We start from the raw sequence: 15,615 nt of genomic DNA, 5'->3' as shown, positions 1-15,615 counted from the left end.
TGGAAAACCATTAAAGGTTCCCCAAAGAACCATTTCTTGATGGTTCTTTGCGGCACCTTTAAAGGTTCTTCAATGAACCACTGAAAGAAAAGGTTCTTCAAAGAACCATTGGTGAAAGGTTCTTTGTGGCACCAAAAAAGGTTCTTCTATGGCATCAGTCTAAAGAACCACTTTTGGTTCCAGTTGGCACCTTTATTTTTCTGAGTGTACCCTAAATTACTAATATATCGATATTTTAATGTGAGAATCGATTCTCAAACATAAATGATTGGTATGGGAGGAATCGATATTTCATGATCGATCCGCACATCACTAGTCCCTGGCTCTTTCTCTGTCTCTCCCTCCTGCTCTGTTCCTGTGCTACTCAGGCTACGTCCACACGTACCCGGGTATTTTTAAAAACTCTGTTTTTGCATTTACATGTGGATGAGGTCAACAGAGAAAACGCAGCGTTAAAGGTGTGCTCATTTTTTGACGTCACACTGTGCGCCACGTTATTGTTTCGGTGAAATGAATTTCTACAATGGCGGACGTAGACAAAATACTGTTACTGTTAATTTTACTCTCTGCAGTGTTTAAATGCTTAAATATACACACACAGTTACTGTCCCTCCACACATACGACTCAGTTCTGCTTCTATGCGCCATCTTTGTTTACTCCCACCCAGACTTATTGACTTTAGAATTTAGAATTTAGAATATTCTTTATTGTCATTGTCACAAGTACAATTAAATTGAAAGATGTCTCCGGTCAGTGCAACATCACGAAAGATAAATACTTAAAAACTATAATAGATATGATATAAAAGATAGAAATACATATAAAATACAGTATTCTCATACAGTAAATACACCCAAGCAATCCAGGCCTAAGGCCCCATACAGACACTCAACATACGACCTAGTTGATATATCACTCAAACAATCAATCACTCAGTCAATTTGTTAGCGCATCCAACAAAACGTGTCTGAAAGCATTCCAACATCAAGGGCACAAATGACAACAGGGGCAATGAAAGTCATCTACTTTTAGTAGCATTGAGACATGATATTGCAATTGGGTAGAAACTGTGTTTGAGTCTGTTAGTCCTTGTGTATGTTGTTCTATACCGTTTACCTGTAGGCAGCAGTTCGAACATGGAGTGTCCAGGGTGTGAGGTGTCCTTTATGATGTTATGGGCTCTTTTGAGGCAGCGGGAACTGTGTAGGTCTTTCAGTTTGAGGAGAGGGCAGCCGATTGTCCTTTGGGCAGCGTTGATTACTCCCTGGAGTGCTTTCCTCTGAGCCACTGTGCAGCTAGCGTACCATACGCCTATGCAGTACGTTAGTATGCTTTCGATGGAGACTTCTGATTGGCCAACATTTCTACACGGATAGGAATATAGCACCACCTGCTGCTGTGGCATGTTCCTAGCAGCGTTTTCCTTCGTTTTTGGCTTTTATGTGTGGACGGGATTTTTTTTATTAATGAAAACGGAAAATCTTCGTTTTCAAAAATACCCGTGTACGTGTGGACGTAGCCTCAGTGTAACTACCGCCTCTCCCCCCTCTTCCCAGCGTAAAGCACAAGGCTCACATGCTGAGTGAAGCGGGAAAAAAGTGTGAGAGAGAGGGTGAGAGAAAGAAAAAAAAAAAACCACGGCTCGCGTCGTTCACGTCAAAGATCTGGCTCTAATAGCCATTTCGTTTGCGACCGACCCATCACTAATAGCAACATTATACAACTGTAATAAGTTACGTGTGTGATATTTATATTTGTGCTTTCCTCAGGAGAACAATCTGAAATAGATGAAGACCTGGTCAGCATGGTGATTGAGGACTCCCAGCCATTTAGCACTGTGGCGGAAAGGAGGTGAAGTGTTTGCTATGTGCCAGGGAGCTGGGATATAACAACACCTCATCCATGCTTAGGCACTACAGAGCTTTGCATGAGAATAAGGGGAGCACCGATTGTGGAGCAAGACCAGGTGAGCCATCAAATGCAATGATAATATAGCATGCAGTAATGTTACTAAATGATATAACAATATTATACAGCTGTTATAAGTTACATGTGTGATATTTATATTTGTGCTTTGTCTTTATTGTGTTTCCTCAAGAGAACAATCTCCAATAGATGGAGACCTGGTTAGCATGGTGATTGAGGACTCCCAGCCATTTAGCATTGTGGAGGACAAAGGATTCAAAAGATTTGTTAAATCATTAAATCCTAGCTATTTTTTCCCCACTAAAAAGGTCATAAAAGAAGTGAAAATGTAGTTTTTACATAATTTAAATTGAACAGGCAGGACTGTGTAGCTGTTCATACCTCAACGTTACAAAAGCACAACCACTGTCCACACCCCAACCACACCTCACCTCACAGTAAATGATCATTTCCATTTTAAGCATTTCCAAATAATCATTTTCCATACTGCCAGTATAAATATACACAGTGTACTGCCATCACTACAATATACATGTTTTACACACTCCTTTTGTTGTTGACATTTACAGGCTGTGTGCAAAAGGCCACACTCTTCAAATTCATGCCAACTAATATTTTTACGTCCAGTAGGTGTCCTACTAGAGCAAATGAAGCTTTGCGCTGGGATGAACCAATTGGATGAAAAGCTTCAGTGCTTCATGAAGTTTCATCTGCCCATCACTATCAATAACCTTTTAAATATAATTTGAAAGAAGCTGAAAGATACAATACCAAAAGTAGACCTGGAGTGTGTGGTACATTTTCCAACATATATGGGAGGAAAAGGTAAAAGGCAAAAACGCGGCTGTGTGCACGCAGGAGAAGGACCCAAACGCAAAATTCACCACACAGGAATTAAACTCAAAAAGCTGCTTTATTGCAGAACGGCACAAAAAATATAACAAAACTAAACTGAGACAAGGATAACTATCACACAGGGAAACACAGCCATGAGAGAGACTATGATACTGACAAAGAGAAACACAGGGGTTAAATATATTGGGGGATAACGAGGTAATGAGACAGAGAAGGAGAGCACAGCTGGGAGTAATCAGGCTGGACGAGACAAGGGAAGCAAAACTAGAAACACTGACATGAGACACGGACCTTCAAAGTAAAACAGGAAACACACTGAACTCTAGACATGTAAACTTAACAGCAACTGGGGAGACAGAACATAGGGACCTGAAACATAGTACAGAAAGGCACAGTAGACACAACATGGAACACAGGGAAGCCATATTACAAAACCTAAGAAATAAACCTATGATAACCATAACTGAAAACCTAGGGAAATAACAAACACAGTACAACAAAGGACTCAAAACATAAACCATAATATAAAAAACACAAGAACAGAAAGACCCAGAACCGTGACAGCAAAAACTATTATCATAACAATAACTCTGAATATGCTAGAGTTTGCTCCCAGCCACTAAAGTTCAATTGAAGTTAACTTTACAGATACGAGAACAGCCAGAATCATTGCAGCTGATATCCTGATCAAATTTGAAATCAGGTAAGGTTTGGGGCTCTCATGGACCTATTTATGGCTGATATTTTTATAGTTATCAACCATCAAAGCAAAAGCAGAAGGACAGTGTCAAAGCTTTTAAAAGAGACACTGCAGAACAAAAACAAGGGACTAGAGCCTATCAGGAAAACTAGTGAGTGGACCTCTGATTAAAGACTTTCTACCAAACTACAACTGCAGCTGAACAAATGAGCTGTTGGTGGAACTTTACACTCTGAAATATTTAAAGGTTTAAAGGATGAGACAGCTCAGCACAGCATGTTATTAACTTCACACATGAAGTGGTTCAGTCCAGTCAGTCTTCAGTTTTGCAGCCACCGTCCACATCCTGCTTCTTTGACTGGTCGTCACGGTAACTCTGGACTTTCCTCCAACGAATCCTGAAGTCTGTCAGTCCTTCTGACAGCATGAGGCCTGACAGCTGGACAAAATGTGCAGATGATGAAAAACATGAAGCATAGTTTGAACTTGTGTCAAGTTTGTGTTGGTGACTGAACTGCTGACCTGCTGTGAAACCTGCTGCTGGATCTCTGTGCTGTGCATGTCTGCCTCTGACTGAAGCTTCATTTTCACCACTGTTTGCTTTGTCACTGCTAAAAATGAACCACATATAACAACACAAACATTAGTGTTTTACATGATGACAGGATCTTACAGTGTTTGCACGCTGGACCTCACCTGTGAAACAGAAAAAAGAGAATCTGATACCACAGTCGGCATCACCCCATTTCCCTGACATTAAATTAAATGCTCCACAGTACTCAATTAAAAAGTAGTTTCCAGGCTTAGAAGACGCCCAGTTAGTGAACGTGGAGGTTGTGTTGTCAGACCAGAAGGCCCAGGGATCCCTGTAGAGGCCAATCCACACATACTGAACCCCTGATCCATTCAAAGTGAGCGTGATGTTGGATTTCTCCTCTTTGCTTCTTATACTGGTCAGGTCTGTGTGGTATGTCCTGCAGTACGACTGAGCCGCTGACCAGGAGCGGCTCTCCTTCACTAAGATGTAACTTGTGTTTTTGGCTGCGAAAGATTCAGAAAATGATTAATTTTGAAACATGCCTAGTCTCATAGAATTGTAGAGATAAGTAGGCCAACAAATCTTTTTCCTACCATTGTAACACAGGAAAGGGTAAGAATCTCCACAGGGTCTATCATTCATCTGTGTTTGTCCCTGAAGAGCCACACAGTATTCCTTTGCATTTACACAGTCTGGTTGGCTGTTAGCCCAGATCAAAAATTCATGTGTACTGCCAACATAAAAAAGTTTTCCCTCCATGGACCACTTCCAGCTGTAAGGATCATCATAGAGCCCTGTCCAAGCCCAAGTATTGGTCTTTGGTGAAATTGAAACAAGCAGTTGGTTGATGTCGCTGTTGTAAATGGTGACCAAGTCAGTGAAGTGTTCTCTGCAGTAACTCTGAGCTTCAGTCCAGGTCATCGGCTGGTTCACAAAGTGGTATTCTCTGGAGTGGGGAGGAAGAGTGGAAAGTCCTCCTGAGAAAAATAAAACAAAGGTTTTTTATAGTGGAAACTGGGCGAATCACTGAAAAAGACAAATTTACAAAAATAAAAATTACAACCATTTAAATAGTCATATTATATGGAGACTAACTAGAGGTGGGAAGTTACAAAGTAACTTACAAACATAAAAGATAGTTCTGTGCTGTGTTTATCACCAGGGCTTACGCCACACAAGCAGATGAAAGAGGTAAAAACATGTAGTTTATATTGGGGATAGATGATGAATGGGAGGGAGAGCCTTCAGCTTTCAGGCCCCTCTTCTGTGGAACCAGCTTTCAGTTTGGATTCAGGAGACAGACACTATCTCTACTTTCAAGATTAGGTTTCAACCTTTACTTTCCTTGAAAGATGGCCGCCTCTCCCTGATCCTGGTTCTGTTGGAGTTAAAAAATTTAGTTTTCCAACCCCTACTGTTGCCAAATTGCTTGCTCATTCATAGAGAGTCATATGATTGTTGGGTTCTTGTCACAAATTTGTTACAATGTATTATTGTAGGGTCTACCCTACAATATAAAGCTACAATGTTTCAGTAAAGAGTGACTTGTACTTCTGGCCCGTTAAGCAACGGTTTAACACATTTCACTGCAAACTATAAAAGGAATCTGGATTTAAATAGAACATTGTGTTGAATTAAGTGTAGGAAGCACTAGTATACAGTGTCTATGGAACAAATCTCCTTCAACGTTCACAATGACCAAAGTGAGGACTACAGGCATTTCTCTCAGTCAGCTGATTGTGTTTAGGGAAAAAAGCAGCTAAATACACTGAGACTGCTCCACGTTGCTAGTGAGTTAACTTTGGATGTCTGTAGGTTTTGTCAAACTTGGAGTGAACAAAAGCAGCAAAACAGTAAAAGATGCAGACAGTGAAATTCTGATTTATTTCATGAATACAATGAAACATTTTACAGTCAACAGAAGAAAGTAGCATATATGATAAATGGATACTACAACATAACACGGACAGTGAGAAGTAAAACTCATCGTCTTACCAGATGCTATATTCTTTAAACCTAAAATAAACCACTGAAATTAGAGTTTAGTGTTGTGAGTCATCTATTAAAAACATTAGGTTCTTGTTTCACAATGTGCATGAACTCAAAAGTTTCATATTTATAAACTATCGAAAAGAATACTGTCACGATCCTGGGTCTTTTGACCCAGCGTTTTGAGTTTTAGTTTATGTTTAAACCCTTCAGGTTTTCTAAGTTCATTTTTTATTATGCCTAGGTTGTTATAGTTCTTTGTTATTAGATTCCCCTTGTGTCTTCCACCCATGTTAAGTGTCCCTTGCACTTCATGTGTTTCATGTCTGTGTCTTACGTTGTAGTTCAGGTTGTCATGTCTGCGTCTTATGTTTCCTGTTTTATTTTGAAGAGGTCTGGTGTTCCTGTGTTCATCGTGTTTAGTTTTACTCTTCCACTGTGACGTCGTTATGTTCATGTGTGTCAGCTGTCCCCCATGTGTTCCCACTTCTCTCATTAGCCTCCTGTGTGTATTTAGTCTGTGCGTTCTCATTCAGTCTTTGTTGGATCGTCTGTGTTGTTCCCGTGCCAAGTCCTGCGTTCAGGTTTTCATTCATATATATAAAACACCCAGCACGCCCCTGCGGGCGGTTTATCCTTCAAGCTCGGGTCCTCTACCAGAGGCCTGGGAGCTTGAGGGTCCTGCGCAGTATCTTAGCTGTTCCCAGGACTGCGCTCTTCTGGACAGAGATCTCCGATGTTGTTCCCGGGATCTGCTGGAGCCACTCGCCTAGCTTGGGAGTCACCGCACCTAGTGCTCCGATTACCACGGGGACCACCGTTACCTTCACCCTCCACATCCTCTCGAGCTCTTCTCTGAGCCCTTGGTATTTCTCCAGCTTCTCGTGTTCCTTCTTCCTGATATTGCTGTCATTCGGAACCGCTACATCGATCACTACGGCCGTCTTCTTCTGTTTGTCTACCACCACTATGTCCGGTTGGTTAGCCACCACCATTTTGTCCGTCTGTATCTGGAAGTCCCACAGGATCTTAGCTCGGTCATTCTCCACCACCCTTGGGGGCATCTCCCATTTTGACCTCGGGACTTCCAGGTTATACTCGGCACAGATGTTCCTGTACACTATGCCGGCCACTTGGTTATGGCGTTCCATGTATGCCTTGCAGTGGCGGCTGGCCCATAGGGGGCGCTCGGGCTCCACCCCCCCAAATGTGGAGGAGTAAAAATATATATTTTTAAAAAATTCATCAATGATAGTTTTACTATGTGTGTGCCCATATACAGCCAGGCGTATTTTAACATTTTCACCAGCTGACTCATTAAAGTTCAACCAACAAACGGTGTTTTTCTTCTTCTGGGGCGCTCGTCAAAGCGCCCTTGATATGCAGCGAAATAGCCTATCATTAAATGGTTGCCAGGGGAAAATAATAAATATTTGACCTATCAGCGTCGCTGAATTAAATGGTTTGGGGGCGCTTAAAATTGCGCCCCTGCAGAAAACGCGCGAAGATTTGCTGTTCTAGAATTTTACCTCAGTCAGTAGCCTAAGTGAGCTATAAGGTCAGAGAGAGACGATGGCAGCGGTATTGTTAACGGTTGAGGCACAGCCTCCCCCAAATTCGGTTAGATCGCTTCTAACCTACCCTTTTGCCAGAAGGACAATGGCAGAAAAACTGCAAGTTAAAGAGTTGGGACCTGACAAGCCCGAAATTCAACTAACCCAGGCAACGAAGGAGAAGTCAAAAGCATACAACAGGACTTTTTGTCGGAGTTGGTTCCAGCGCAAGTCGTGGCTGACAGGCTGTGGAACAGCTAATGCACTTTTTTGTTTCCCGTGCATACTGTTCAAAAGTGACAAGTGTGATTTGACGTGGACACAATCTGGACAAACCGACTTAAAGCACCTCTCCGAACGAATCAAGAAACATGAAAGCTCACGAGTTCATATGGACAACAGTGTAAAGCTAGCTGTGCTAGGGAAAACTAGCATAGCGGCGCAGCTAGATGATGGACATCGGATTGCTTTAAGAAGGCACAACGAAGAGGTAGATAAAAACCGTCATATTTTATCTAAAATCATCGATTGTATTAAGTTTTGTGGTGCTTTTGAGCTAGCAATGCGGGGACATGATGAAAGTGATTCCTCAGACAATCCAGGGATTTTTAGAGGTTTAGTCGACTTGATGGCATCAATTGATCACGACTTGAGGCAACACCTTGAAAATGCTACTGTATTTAAAGGCACCTCGAAAACAGTCCAGAACGAGATCCTGGATTGCATGTTGGCAGTTCTGAGAGAAAGGATCGTGGAAGAAGTAAAGGCAGCGAAGTTTTTAGCCATTCAAGCTGATGAAACCACTGACATTTCTACACACTGTCAGTTAGTCATGGTGCTAAGATACATTGACCAACGAAACCGTATTCAAGAGCGTTTTTTTGAATTCATCAAGCTACCCAATGCTTGTGCAGATGCAATAGCCAGTGCCTTATCGGAGAGGCTGCGCTTCATCCTCCCCCAGGGACAAGAGAGAAAGTTGATCGCCCAGGCCTATGATGGGGCCGCTGTAATGAGGGGTACCACTGGAGGAGTGCAGCGTAAGATACAGGACATTTATGCTAACGCTCACTACGTACATTGTTATGCCCATCAGTTAAACCTGGTAATGCAACAAGCAACCTCCCACATCCCTCAAATCAGTCACTTTTTTTCCGACATAGCAGGATTCGCTTCTTTTTTTACTAAATCGAGCAAGAGGACTGCAGTGCTTGACGAGGTGGTGGCGCACCGACTTCCAAGTGCATCGGCAACCCGTTGGAACTTCAACAGTCGTGCTGTGAATACAGTGTATGAACATAAAGACGATCTGGTGAGGTGTTTTCAGACCATCCGTAACAGTGAAGGATTTGATGCCCCTACAAAGAGAGATGCCGGTGGTTTCGTGAGAATGCTGGAAGACGAAGCTTTCTGTTTTTTCCTGGCCTTGTTTCACAAGATAATGCCACATGTAGACATGCTGTATAACCACCTACAGAAGAGAAACATCGATTCTGTCACCATCGCAGGGATCACCCAGACATTCATCAGCCGCATGCAGGCTATCAGGTAGGCATAAAAGCATAAATATGTAACCTAGAATAAATGTTAATTATCTATGCATAGATTCTATCAAATTCTCTGCATATATTCTGTGTTCTGTGACTTAAATGTTTAATGGAATTCAGATAATTTTGATTTATATCAGCCTTTGAAGTAATTTTATGAAAAATATTTGATTAAGTATATTTGATGAAGTATATTCCCAGTAATGATTTGATGTAGCCTATACCATAGGCTATTTCCTGAAATTATGGCCAGGGCCTTTATTTACTTGCACTGGTTTTCCCCCAGCCATTAAACCAGGTCCGGTTATTAATTAAATCCGGTAATTCCCGGTAATTAGAACACAACCTTTGTTTGGTTTGTGTTTGGTTAATATATCCCTATTCAGTTTTCAGAAGCCATTAATGAAACTTATGTATTGGATCAGGGAGGCACTTCCTAATCTGGTTGTGGATGAGGAGTACAGGGGACCTGTTCAAGACCCACCCACAAAGAGACGGAGAACATTGGGGGAAGACAGGCAACACCATTTGGCACTGGAGGTAAGCACTAGCTGCTTGGTCTGATTTAAATCGGATCATCAGATAAAATCTAATGACGATGCTGTCAGATGTCATTTGATATAGTGGTCATGACTGTTTTGTTTTGTTATGGACAGATTTTTTTTTTCAGAATAATGATTAACATGAGACATGTGCCAAAGTCTTACCACTGAATCTAACTCTTACCAATTATATATTATTGGATAGGTGTGCGACACCATTATGAGCCATGCCAAGGAGAGGTTTTCTTTCACCAAGCACCTTGTCAGCGCCACTCTGTTGCAAGGAGACTTGTTCCAACAACACAGCAAAAATTTTCCAGATGCAGCACTACAAACCACAGTGGAAGCCTATCCCTCATTGGACAAAGCCAGACTTAAAACAGAACTGTCCCTGATCTACGACAACGAGGAGTTTCAGAGTTGTAGTGGTGCGCTGGCGCTCTATCAGGTTCTGATGGAAAACAACCTTCAAGACACATTCACCGAAACTGTAAGTCTTCTTAACATCCTCATCACCACACCAATGACAACATCAGAATCGGAGAGGTGTTTCTCTACTTTAAAGAGGATAAAAACTTTCCTGAGAAACAATATGGCTCAGGATCGGCTCAACGCTCTGGCTATGCTGTCCATAGAGAAAAAACTCACACAAGAACTTCCTGATTTCAACACCAGGGTCATCGAGAAATTTGCCACTCAGAAAGACAGACGAGCAAAGTTCTTGTACAAATAAGAACCCTTAACCATATTTACTCTCTTTCTCCATCCCTCTCTCTTTCTCTCTTTAGCCCACCCCCCCAATCAGTTTACAGTTGTTGTTTTCAATAGTTATTTTTCATTCATTCAAAAAAAAAAAAAAAAAATCTGTTCATGTTCATTTTTACAAATCTATACAAATGGCCAGAATATGGTTGTTCATTTTTACAAATCTATACAAATGGCCAGAATATGGTTGTTCATTTTAAATTTAAATTAAAATTGTGTTGTTTGATGTACTCATTAAATGGGTCATTTTAGTCGATATCATAAAAATTGCCCCCCCTGAGATTTTTTTCAGGAGCCGCCACTGATGCCTTGCCTGCTAGCATCTTGCACCCTGCTATATATATATATATATATATATATATATATATATATATATATATATATATATATATATATATATGCTCATCATCATTGCCATGTTTAGTAGTGATGGCCAAATGAAGCTTTCTGAAGTACTGAAGCTTGTATTGAAAAATAGTTCACTACTCGAAGCTTTTCAACACAGTCCTCTCTGGTGACATCTGGTGGCCAAAAATATGAAGAGCAACTTGAATCCACAAAATAAAACCGCTTCATTATGATTGCCCACTCTACAGAGTGGAATTCTGTCTGATATTGGGCCTCCGTTGTGTTGCTTTGAACGTGTATTCTTTGGTGGTTAAAAAAATGTGGTTTATTTGTTTAATAAATAATTTTGACCAGTAAACTCTCCTTGTTCAAACATGCACCATGGTGTGGTCTTTCTTTGCTTGTGACTTATTGATGTTGGTAAATACAATAATTGAAAAATACCACATTACACAAAATATACATATAATAATGTACAACACATTATGGAGTATGCTTCTGCTCTGAGGTCCTGCCTCCTTGTACTTGTGCAATTAACCGCTAGACAGGTGTATTTATAAATAATATTATATTAGGGAAATTTTCCCAGACATATTTTTGACCTGGGGGTAGAATTGATTGTGAAATGGAAAGGAAAATGCTTATGAACTTGGAAATTAAAAACATGATGCATTTAAAGTAGCCCTTTTCCATTTTTATTTAAGAAGGGAATTTGTTCTAGTGTGTGATGGCCGAACCTGTTCCTTTTCGTGGAGATAATTTCTCCTGCCTTAAGGGAAATCCCTTCACATGGAACAGAGGAGGCTGGAGTGCACAGAAACTGGTAGAGATGCAGTTTTACAGTCTACCTGGGCCCCACCAACTATCAGCTAAAGAGAATAAATAAATGAAATTGCTGCACATTTGGCAGACTAACATTTTCAGATTAATTAAACAATAAAATATATATTTTTACAACATTACATGTAAAGAGTAAAGTGGAAGTTTTTCTAAAGTTATTTAATGATATTTATATTATGGAAGCAGATTTTTGACATTTTACCTTTTTCCCGTTTTCAGATATAATAAACACGCACAAAACAAAAGCAAACGGCCAGAACACAAAGCTGGAAAACCCACCCGATTGACAAAAATCAACTCAATATTCTCCCACACAACAGATGTTAGAATGTCTGCACCTGGGTCCAGTCTTCAAACTCCACGCAGTTTGCCTCGGCAAACTGTGACAAATACATTTATTTCGATATATGAACTACACTTCTTGTAAAAGAAAAGCTGATTGGAAATGCATTCAAAAAAAGCTCCTGCCATGACCTTCCTTCTGCAAGCACACACTCACATAGTAGCACATGCAGCATCTCACTCACACATGCACACACACATGTCACGTTTTAAGCGCGGTTTGAATAATCAGCGCTGACAGACATTTATGAAGCGCAGGCTATAACAGACATGCTTACCGTGTGAAAGGACCGCGGATGTCTTGGAGCAGAGCAACACGTTGTATTGTTGGTATTCTCTTTTGCATAAACAACAACCGACTGTCAGAAACGCTCTGTCTGGGTAACAAAATCGGCTCCAACGCGCGCCCAGGCATCAACCGGTCTTTCCACCGGCTGGCTTGACCCTCAGCTTTCATGCTGGGATCTGCAGCACAACCTCGCACTGTCCCCTGGGGCACGGCAAAAGTTGTAAGTCCTAGTTTGTGTCTTCACTGCTCCCAGAGAAATAACAATTAAAGAAAGGGCTTCAACACGAATTGTCCACAAGCACGTTCATTTTCAGAAGTAAACAAAAAAACTTGCACCAGCCATACTGTTCATAGCCACAGGAGAGAAAGCTGAAAACTTCCCAGAAACTGAAATTGTAATAAATTGATCAAGCTAAAGCTGCCTCTACATCATTTTGGAAAGTTCCCGAGCCTTTATAGCCAAACAAACTCTGTGCGAGACAAATAATATGTAGAATTAAACATCTACAGTTTATTGAGACACACAGGTCAGTACCTCGCTATTGTCTCTAAACATTAAGATCCATAAAAAATCAGTTTTATCAACAGAGGACACATGAAAGGAGCAAAGCTAACAGTTCTGAAGAGCGGTGCACGCTCTCATTTCACAAGTTGGCCTACATTTTCCAGAAAGACGACACAGTGAAAACCTGTAAAAATACTGAATTAAAAAAAAAGGTTCACACTATGTTTCACCAAGTTAAAAACAAATCCAGCGAAGCTGCTTCTAACACAAACAGTTATCTTTCAGATCAATGGCTAAAGAGCACCATTAAAAAAATTTGATCCTGCATTTACAAAAGTAATTCCTGTTTGTATAAATTCACACTGAAAATATCACTTTATAAAACAGATAAATCTAATTAAAATGCGCCCCCCAATACTTACTCTCCCCACTCCACCGCTCTGTCTCTATCTCCCTTTCTGCTGTTCGTGTTGTGTTGATTGGAAACACGCCTGAGCTATATGGTAATGTTCAATCATATGTTACATGCAGCAAGCCTTTTTCTCCAGTCAATAGCATGAGGGAGAGATATTGCGGGAGTTTTCTTCGGCTCTGATGGCCTCGATTGAGCAAGTAAAACAGTGTGCACCTGATGTTAAGGCTAAGCTTGTGCACACTTTCAGTGGCTGCGGCAGTGGCTAGGTGGGAACACCCTCGCCAAGTGTCTAAGCTGCGGTTGTTTAGTTACTACGAGCACTTTGTACGGTGGTTTGCCATGTTGGCTGTTCCCCTACATAAATTGATGGCTTACTTGGCTGGCAAGTAGGTCAAAGTGGGGATCAGGAGAGGTCGTGAGCACTCCCTGGACATGCGAGCATGAAGAGAGTTTTGAGGTCCTAAAGTTAAAGTTGGTATCTGCTCCTGTATTGGAGTACTCAGACTTCAAACGTCTTTTCATTTTAGAGATTGACGGCAACCACAGTGGCTTCCTGATACAACTCTCCCCTTTAATCTGGGCTTGGAACCAGCACTAGCAATACCTCGCGATGCGGTTAATATCAGTACTAATTAGAATGAGGAGAAAAACAACTAGAAAAAGAAACATATTGATCCCTAATGATGCAGCCGAAGGATGAAGTTTGTTAGATTTAATATTACAGAAAAAACTGCAAAGATTTTCAATAAATCAAAGATATAAATGTGAAAAAATAAAGAACTTATATTTAAAATGAATGCAGGTATTGCGGTATGAGAAAATAAAGATTTTCTCTGTGTGTTAGATGTGTTAATAAATATCTAATTTTAAAAAATTAACATGCAATCTGATTACCCAAATAACATCAGTTTTTTTCCCCATTATGATCATGGGTTATAATTCAAATGTTTAAAATATTAATATTACTGACCTGAGAGCAGCAGGATGAGCAGTAAACAGGTTTCTTCCATTCTGGGCATCTGTACAACAGATATAGTCATCATGATTATTATTGTACCATAATTATTATCACCCATTCTTGTCATTTAAGATTCATTAAAAACTAAAAAAACTGTTGGACATTATGAACAATGCCAGGCATCCTCTGCACACGGCCATTAACAACCAGAAGAGTCTGTTCAGTGACAGGTTGCTTCTCCCCAAGACAAGAACTAACAGACTTAAAAACTCTTTTGTCCCACACGCCATCAGACTGTTTAACTCCTCTCTGGAGGGGAGAGGGAGGGGAGACAGGAGGACAAAGGAGGGGGGAACAACTAAGCTGTAGTGCCTCTTCACCTCACTGTGCAATACCTTTTGTTAATAGTCAACGGTGCAATAGACTCCATACTTGAAATGTGCAATTCACTTGTATTTTTATTTTTATTCCTATTTATTCTATTTATCCCCTTCGTATATTTTATTTATATATGTCTCTGCATTTATATGTGTGTGTGTGTGTGTGTGTGTGTGTGTGTGTGTGTGTGTGTGTGTGTGTGTGTGTGTATATATATATATATAATATTCTGTAACTGTAACTTCTGTCGGTGCTGTGCTTTTGGAAACCGAATGTCCCAGAGGAACCCACCCGAGGGATTAATAAAGTTTTATCTTATCTTATCATTATCTCCAGTAAAACAAGGTAATGTATAATAGGTTTCTTAGTACATCTTCTTTGGCATCCTCTTAGCTTGACATTGTTATTTAAATGGTCTGTACTTGTATAGCGCTTAAAAAAAAAAAGAAAAAAAAAAAGGTTTCTTAGTACATAGTTTGGTGCGCATGTCTACAATAATTACATGCAATATTTTTTGAATATTTAAAATCTATAATCTGTAGATCTATAGTCTTGACACAATTGGACACCCAAAGCCTGTCTATTTCAAAATGTTTAAATCAGAGTGATAAATTAATGACGACTTACCTGACAACTTATCTTTTCATCTGCTGACTGAAGCTGATGTTCAAAGAGGTTTTTCTTTGTTCTTCACACATATTTTACTGTCAAATTAGGACACGTGTACAGAGTGAACTTCCTGCAGAATTTGTGTGTCCCTAACTGATTAATTTAAAACAAAAATACAAGTTTACTTTCTGACAGTAGAGAATGAGACACCTTTCCTGGCCTAAGGACGGTGAATCTTATTTTATCTCTTTAATATTGCTTCTATTTTTTCTGCAGGAATGTACAATGTAATAGATATATTGACTTTGTAGGGTCATGTGACCCTACCAAAGTTCCTTTGAAACAAAAATGATAGGCCTCAGGGCTTAACGAAACATGTGAAGGTGACCAAAAGGTGACTCCGTCTCACCAAAATGCAAATCATTAGGAAAATCAAGTTAGTTGAATAGGAAACAAATGGAAATAAGCTTGTGCAGGTTCTGGGAACAGACAACAGAGGTGATGGTAACAAGGTG

General features: G+C 40.3%; 2 protein-coding genes across 2 annotated transcripts; one reads left to right on the top strand and one right to left on the bottom strand.

Annotated features, from left to right (window-relative positions):
• Nucleotides 1-2,854: 2,854 nt before the first annotated feature.
• On the bottom strand, nucleotides 2,855-14,210 carry LOC146712802 (putative C-type lectin domain family 20 member A). Its single transcript, XM_085444210.1, has 5 exons — nucleotides 14,126-14,210; nucleotides 4,614-4,997; nucleotides 4,179-4,523; nucleotides 4,005-4,093; nucleotides 2,855-3,921 (listed from the first exon to the last, which is right to left on the bottom strand). Exons 1-5 carry the CDS (start codon nucleotides 14,196-14,198, stop codon nucleotides 3,796-3,798), a joined length of 1,017 nt encoding a protein of 338 aa, XP_085300336.1. The 5' UTR covers nucleotides 14,199-14,210; the 3' UTR covers nucleotides 2,855-3,795.
• On the top strand, nucleotides 8,569-10,717 carry LOC146712803 (zinc finger MYM-type protein 1-like). The gene is made up of 3 exons (XM_085444186.1): nucleotides 8,569-9,110; nucleotides 9,535-9,649; nucleotides 9,857-10,717. Exons 1-3 carry the CDS (start codon nucleotides 8,575-8,577, stop codon nucleotides 10,382-10,384), a joined length of 1,179 nt encoding a protein of 392 aa, XP_085300312.1. The 5' UTR covers nucleotides 8,569-8,574; the 3' UTR covers nucleotides 10,385-10,717.
• Nucleotides 14,211-15,615: the final 1,405 nt, after the last annotated feature.

The sequence above is a fragment of the Copadichromis virginalis genome, linkage group LG3, assembly GCF_057382275.1.
Source record: "Copadichromis virginalis isolate Kocher_CV1m ecotype Utaka linkage group LG3, C_Virginalis_male_GT1.1, whole genome shotgun sequence".
Lineage (NCBI taxonomy): Eukaryota > Metazoa > Chordata > Actinopteri > Cichliformes > Cichlidae > Copadichromis > Copadichromis virginalis.
The sequence above is the reverse complement of the archived record's forward strand: the minus strand, read 5'-3'. Positions and strand labels throughout refer to the sequence as shown.